Genomic DNA, 7,164 nt, shown 5'->3' with positions numbered 1-7,164 from the left:
GAATGTAAAAAATTTTGCAATTTGAGAAAAAAATTTCCGGGCAGTTTGGGATGGAAGTCAAATAAATTTGTCAAAATGTCTCAAAAGTTCCCCCTCCGTCAAAGTTTTTCAAATGCCATCTGAACAGCTTGATTGCTGTGCCTCTTGTGATGCAATCGACACACAAATAAAGACAGCTAAGTTACCTGGGGATCCCCCCACCACCACCACCACCTAAAAGTTTTGTTCTTTGTAAAATCTTACAATGGAATCCAAAACTTTTATTATTCTGCATTTTTAAAGTCATTGTATGTTTGTTGGGAAAAAAAACAACAACAACAACAACAAAAAAATAGACCACTGGATGCTGTCTTTAACCCAAGCACCACCACCCGCCTCCTCCGCTTCCCACTCACTGTCATGCGCTCCGCTCTGTGTGGCAGCCAGCTCCGAGGGGCGTTTAATCCTTCCCTTTGAGCGCAGACCGCGCAAGAGAAGCGAGGAAGAGGGACAGCCATTCTTTCTCGCTTCTCTTTCAGCTCTGCTGTTCCTCCGCTGTGCTTACCCGCCCTCTTCAAAGCTGCTCTTTTTTTCCCCTTCTCTTTTCATCTCTCTCTTTTTTTTGCCTCATCTGTTTGGGTTTCCTTTTTTTTTTTTTTTCTTTTTTGTCTGGCATGCAGTATCGTGCTTGCTCTCCTCGGCACTGGCAGACAAGTCAAACACCCATCCCTTGTGAATTTCGGATTGGAGCAGCCAGTCTCGGCTTCTTTGGTCTTTATTGGTTTGTTTCTCCCTCATTTCTTTCCTCCACTGTGGAGTCGTCCTTCCTCCCTCCCTCCCTTCCTTCCTTCCTTCCTGCATGAATATTAAGCGTGCGGCTCAGACGTTGTCATTGATGCTGTTTTTTGGCGCTCTCGAGCTCGCGTGCAGCACTGTTCAGGCACTGCAACGCGAGACTGAACATCGCGCGTTTCACTTGTCGGCAGATGAGTGCGAGCAGGCCAGTCCCGACGAAGATGACGACGATGACGAGGTGCGAAAGCTCAAAGTCCGCATTGAGCTCAAGGGGCTGCGACTCAGCAAGCCCGCGGCGGGCGCCGCGTCACCCGACGGCTCCCAGTTCAAGCAGGAGAGGCCCTGGCCCCTGCCTCGGCCGGGAAACCCGGCGCAAACTCAGCGGGAGCGCAAGATCCGGGCGGCAGAGCCCGAGGACCGGGCCGCGGCGCAGAGGAACGACATCAACAGGAAGTGGGGCTGCGAGAAGCTACCTAATGGTAAGAGCGAACCACCAGACGCGCTAACCGCCGCCTTTTATTCTCCGAGTTCAGCTAGGGTAACGGAAATCTATCTTTGGCTCACGTTTCACTTTCTTGTTGAGCAGGCTGTCTTTAGGGGATTTCCCGAGAGCAGTCAGAGAGGCGAGGCGAGGGGGAGGGGGGGGCGGGAGCGGTGGGGCAGAGGAAACGGCTCGGGGGACTCTTCCTCCTGCCAGCCAGAAAGGTTGAAGGGGTCTGGGGACCACAGGCTGAAACGTACAAGCCACGAGAACCCCCCCCCCACACACACCACACACTTTTTATTAAATGTTCAACTGGTCTGCGTCAAGCTCTGTGAGGAGGATGAAAGGAGGAAGTGGTCGGCGGAGATGCGCAGGTGCGCTGTGACTAATGTGTGATCAGTGATTTTTTTTTTTTTTCCTTTTTCCTCTCGAGACCAGTCACAAGGAGCACTGAATGGGGGATTTATTGGTGCGTGCTGTTGAAGGGGATGGCTGTTCTGATTAAAACGGAGGGTTTTCCCTTATTCAAAAAAAGCTTAACACAAAAACAGCCCGTAAGCCTTGATTGGCCGCTGACATGTCATTTTTGTTGAACATTTTTAGATATCGTCTCCCTGGCAACAAATGGATTTAACACCAAGCGTGTGGGTGTGCATTTCTTTACCATAAGAAACCCAACACTGTTAAACTATTTAAACTGTCATTAATGATCTGACTACACAAGGTTTTTTTTTCTTCGAGCGTGGATGAGATGCAAAGAATTTCTCCATGTGAGCTTTTCTCAAACTTTATCTACAAATGAAGGATTTGGTGGAATTTAAAACTTGCCGAATAAAAGCTGCGCGGCGGCATGAATCAGACCGCAGACTGCAGACACTGATAATAGTTTGTCTTTCTGATTAAAATGTTTCAAGGCTTTTGAATTTTTGTGTTCGCACTTGCAAAGTTTGTTGAATAGCCAGACATGTCCTTACTGCAGGAAATAGGTGCTTATGTTGCTTTGTGATTTCACTGCGACTAAATTTTGATTTTCTGTGATACAGCAACACAAAGTAGCTTGTACAAAGTGGTAAAACCAATGTGAAACATAGTGGTGGCAGTGTCATGCTGCGGGGGAAATGTTTGGTACAACACAGTATTTCTTTTTCTTTATTAGCCATGTTTTTTTTTTTTGTTTTTTTTACTTTGATTTTAATATCATTGAAGTCAGGCCACAAACATCCAGCAACTTTTTACCCAACAGACATGAACGCCCAGTCATTAAACTCGGCTAAAGACAGAAAGGACTTTAGAAGGAGCTTCTAATGTGTTTCCGTTTCCTAAATCAGTAAAATGGAAAGGATTCAACCGAAAAAGTTAGAAAACTTGCACATCTTTCTGTCATTAAGGAAAATATCCGACACCGTTTTTTTAGGACCTGCAGTAATAATTTGTTCTTTTTTTTTTGTAACTTTGTCATGAAAATATTGCATGTTTACGTCACACACACAAAAAAAATTACAACTAAGTGTAGCATTTTTGATTTGAGAAAACACGGCTTCTGAGTGGTTCAACTTAGTGATTTTTTGACGCCCACTCCAAAACGTTTTGACACCCCTGGTTTGGATCAAAGCACAGCCACGTGAGTTAAAGTCAACTGCAAATTTGCAGCTTAACTTGAATTGATCTCCAGATTTTCTTCATCTCGCTGTATTTTACGACGGAGAAGGGACAAAAATGTCAGTGGCTAGATGTTGAAAGTTGTTATAGAAATCTCCACCAAGAAACTGTTTTACTGCAAAAGGGACTTGCAGAACACCGACAACTGCTTTGTGTTGGTTCGTCATGGAAAATCCTTATAAAGTACATTTAAGTTTGTTGTAACGTCAATAAAGTAAAAATGAAAAGGATGTGAATAATTTCTTTCTGTGGGTTTTTTTTTTTTTGTAATTGGTATATATATATATTTTCTTGGCTGGGTAGACTCGTGTGCTCCCAGACAGCTCACAGTGCTCATTAATAAACCAGCAGCGTGTCGGAGACGGCCTTGCAGTACCTTTCTGTCCTCCTCCTCCTCTACCAGCTCTTACTCCCTGTTCTCCCTCTGCTCCCGTTCCAGGAGTAGCTGCTCCCGCCCTTCCCCCCAGCCAGCCGAAGGACAGGCCACTCCAGCCGAGCCTCTACTCAGGTGACCGCGGCCTTAAGGAGCCGAAGAGGGGGCCCCCATCGCCGGCCCCGGAGCTCTGCGTGGGAGGCGTCCCTCCCCTCAAACCCCGTCGCCATAGTGACACGGACAAACCCAAGGGCAAGCGGCCGTGCAAGACCAAGCACACGGGCCAGCGAGACAGAGACAGAGAGAGGGAGCGGGAGAAAAGGAAAGAGGCCGCGCCCACCAGCCCCGGCCAGCGCTCGGCGCCTGATCTGGGATCAGCCGAGGACGACAAGGTGAGTGCTGATAGGGGGAGTCGGGCTGCGATGCGGCCGTCTGGATGTTTTGCAGCAGCGGAGTGTGTTTCTGTATGCCTGTCGGCGCCTCTCATTATGCAGCTGGGGAAGGGAGGGAGGGACAGAGGAAGGAAGTATGTTTACAATGTTTAGAGGGCTGCTGGAGCTTTGACCTCCCCGTGCCCTTTGCGACTCCCTGAGGAGGCCCCGCTCGCTCGCTTGTGTTTGTGTGTGTGTGTGTGTATGTGCGCGCGCGCTTCTCTCTGGCCTTAATATCGAGCGTGTGTCATCGGGGCTATTTTCTTGTGTGTGTGTGTGTGTGTGTGTTTTTTTTTTTCTTTTTTTTTTTTTGCGTGTGAGCCAGCGATGTGAGTGTCCTGCGTGTTGGTGAGCATTCCTGACAACAAAACCCCGGAGCAATTATGCATCTCGCTGCGTCCTGAGTGAGTGTGAGGAATGTGGCAGCCATGGTGGAGCACATGACGCTCATAAGGAGGAGAAGGAGGACGAGAAGGGGAGGGAAAGGAGCAGAGGGGAAAATCGAGGGAAAAAAAGAGGAGTCTAGGCTCTTTTTTTTTTTTTTTTCCGCCTGTGCTGCTTCCGTCCCCCCTGCTCCTCCTCAGGCTGACAGCTGCTCCGACATGGAATTCCACTGAGAGGGCGACGCGCCGCTCGCACGCACTCACACAAGAACGGGCAGGCAGCTCCCACTGCTTTGTGAGGGCTCTGCGATTAAAGGAAAGGGGCATGGCGGCCTTTAGCGTTCAGGGTGTGAACGCTCGCTGTGAAAGATCTCCCCCCCCCCCCTCTCTTTCTCATTAATGGACGGTGTAACCTCCAAACGCAATTTAGAAAAGTCTTGAAAGCTTCAGAGGTTGGGGCTACAAAACCTGTAGTTTTTTTTTTTTTTTTTTAAATAAAAGTGTCATGCTGTGGCTATTTTTTTAAATGTTTTTATGCACACGTATGCATAATTCTCTTTACATTTCTGTGGTTTCGTCCGCGTGCCCTTGAGTGTCCCTCACACTTTCCCTCTCCTCGTCTCCCGTCAGCTGGCCGAGCAGCGCAGCGCTCCAAGGAAGAGAGCCGCCTCTCCTAATCACTATCCCTGCTCTCCGCTGAAGCCCTGCTCCCCCGCCGCTCTCTGCCCGCCCGCCCTGCTGCCCCAGGCGAACGTCAGAGCTCCGCCGGAGGTGCCGCCGGGGCTGCACAGGACCCCCCCTCTGGAGCCCTCCGCCGTGCGCCCCATCCCGCCGGAGGCCCGGCGGCTGATCGTGAACAAGAACGCCGGCGAGACTCTGCTTCAGAGAGCGGCGCGGCTCGGATACGAGGTAACACGCTTCACTTGGCTCATCCTCCCTCCTTATCTCTCTCGCTCTCTTTTTTTTTTCTTCTTCCACGTTTTACGCTCTTACACTTCATCTCCCCCGAATCTCGGCCCTCTTTTCTTAAATTGAACTCATTTTCTTCCCCGACTGTTCCTTTCTGCGACTCTGGCAGACGCTACTCTGGCTTTTTTTTTTTTTTTTTTGCGAATCCTTCCTCTCTCACACATCTCCTATACTACCTCTTTCTAGCTTCTTTTTTCATTTGCTTTTTTTCTCTCATCTCACCTTTACTCACATTTTCTTCCTCACATGCTCCATCTTATTACTCTCCTCGCCTGCTCCTCTCCTCCTCTCTCTCAGGTTTCCACCGTCTCCCTCTCTCCCTCCCCCCTTCCTTTCCTCTCGGCGCTCTCTTTCTCTTCCTCTCTTTGTGACTCAGATTGTCGTTGGCACCCCCCTTCCCCTTCCTCCCTCCCTCTTCTCCTCCTCCTCACATGTGCACTCGCTCACACACAAACACGCCGCCGCCTCCCCTCCTCTCGCCTCGCACCGCTCTCACATCTCATTAATTCTCCGCGAGGCGAAGTGTGACACACACATACACACACACACACGCACGCACGCGCACAGGCACACGCGTATGAGCGCAGGCAGCATGAGGGATCGTTATACGGAGACGGATGCTCGCCAGCTTCGCTCTCTCTCTCTCTCTCTCTTTCTCTCTCTCTCCCTCCCTCCAGCATCGGGGAGGTTATTCCTCCGTCTTTATGCGGAGCTGCCGATCATTCTTATTCCAGCGGCGCCACCAGGGGGGCCAAGGGGGGGTTTCTTCTGCGTATATCGTCGCATGTAAATACGAATTTAAGGCCAATATCCGTTTAAGTGAGTTGCGACATTCATCGAGAGCATTGTTGTGTTTTTTTTTTTTTTTTTTATGTGCCACCCCACCCCATCTCTCCCGATCTGGTCACCTCTGTTAAAACTTTCTCACTTTCCCACTTGTTCTCTGCACGTTGTAAAGAAAATAGGAGACTGTGTGAGTTTTTGGATGTTCCTCGTCTAATTTGAGAGTTCTTGGCACATCGCTGGTGTTGGCAGGTCTTATAAATTGATGCGGCTCATGTCGTTCCTCTACTTTGTTTTAATGGTGCCCGACCGCAGTCTGTGTGGTTGGTTTGTTTGTTTTTTTTTTTTTTTTTTTTTAGAACAACTGTGAAGTGTAAATTGATCCAGTCCAGATTTGGGTTTCAGATGCAGATTACTTAAGGAAACCACTGGATAGCAACTTCTTATCGCCAACAAATGCACGCTGATGATATGAACCGAGCCCAGCAACGACGACTAAATTTTCACTGTGCGATTTTTACAGAATATAAAGAGCAAGATAGTTAACCCTGCCTTGTTGTGTGTATTTGAATCAGTGACGTCACAAGAGGCAAGTTGATCTGATTGGCTGCACTGGCAGAAAAGACACGAGGCTAGCTCATTTTGACAGATCTTATATGGATTCTCTACCGCGATCCCTTTCACAAACCTCTTCCATATGCTTCCTGAATTTGCCGTAGAGCTCTGGAGTACGGCTCCAACGGGTTCCTGCAGCCGTGCAAAACAAAAGCAAACGCCGGTGTTGGATTACGCGCGAAGAAAGAGGGGGGGGGGGGGGTAGGTGGAACAAAAGAGATGGACGTTGAGATGGATTTCATCTCAACTGACTACGCTTCCTCACAAAATGGCAGAATAAATAAAAAACTGACCATGAGGCGTTGTGAAGGTGGCAGAACATATATATGCATAACAGGAGTTAATATTTACAATAACGTCTACGTGCTTTATAAATCGCAAGCCAATTAAATTTCACTGAAGCACAGCGCTGCAAGTTAGCGTCGACAGGACATGCAAAGAAGCAATAGAAAACTTGCTCAGGGCACAATTGAGATACTATTTAAAACATAATTGTCAAGTGCTCAGCCTGCCCCTCAGGTCTGTGACGCCCTGGGCAGTGAGCCATATCGACCTCATCTGCTCCCATGTGTGTTTGCATGCGTTAGTTTTTTTTTTTTTTTTTTTTTTTTTTTGGGGGGGGGGGGGGGGGGGTGGGGGAAGCGGGTTTTTTTCTCCCCCCCCTCTCTCCCCTTTTTTTTTTTTTGTCTCTTG

General features: G+C 48.7%; 1 protein-coding gene across 2 annotated transcripts in view; it reads left to right on the top strand.

The window, feature by feature from the left end:
• bcor (BCL6 corepressor) overlaps positions 1 to 7,164 on the top strand; it is a 50,478-nt gene that overhangs the window by 25,195 nt on the left and 18,119 nt on the right. For both annotated transcript variants that reach the window (XM_015056516.1, XM_015056509.1), the window contains 3 exons: positions 966 to 1,253; positions 3,357 to 3,682; positions 4,735 to 5,013. In XM_015056516.1, coding sequence (XP_014912002.1) covers positions 966 to 1,253; positions 3,357 to 3,682; positions 4,735 to 5,013 — 893 coding nt within the window. The remainder of the gene's footprint in view (positions 1 to 965; positions 1,254 to 3,356; positions 3,683 to 4,734; positions 5,014 to 7,164) is intronic.

Source organism: Poecilia latipinna, unplaced genomic scaffold, assembly GCF_001443285.1.
Source record: "Poecilia latipinna isolate Pla-1442-1.1 unplaced genomic scaffold, P_latipinna-1.0 Scaffold60, whole genome shotgun sequence".
NCBI classification, from domain to species: Eukaryota; Metazoa; Chordata; class Actinopteri; order Cyprinodontiformes; family Poeciliidae; genus Poecilia; species Poecilia latipinna.
Note: the sequence above shows the minus strand (reverse complement) of the source record. Positions and strands in the feature narration are given on the sequence as shown.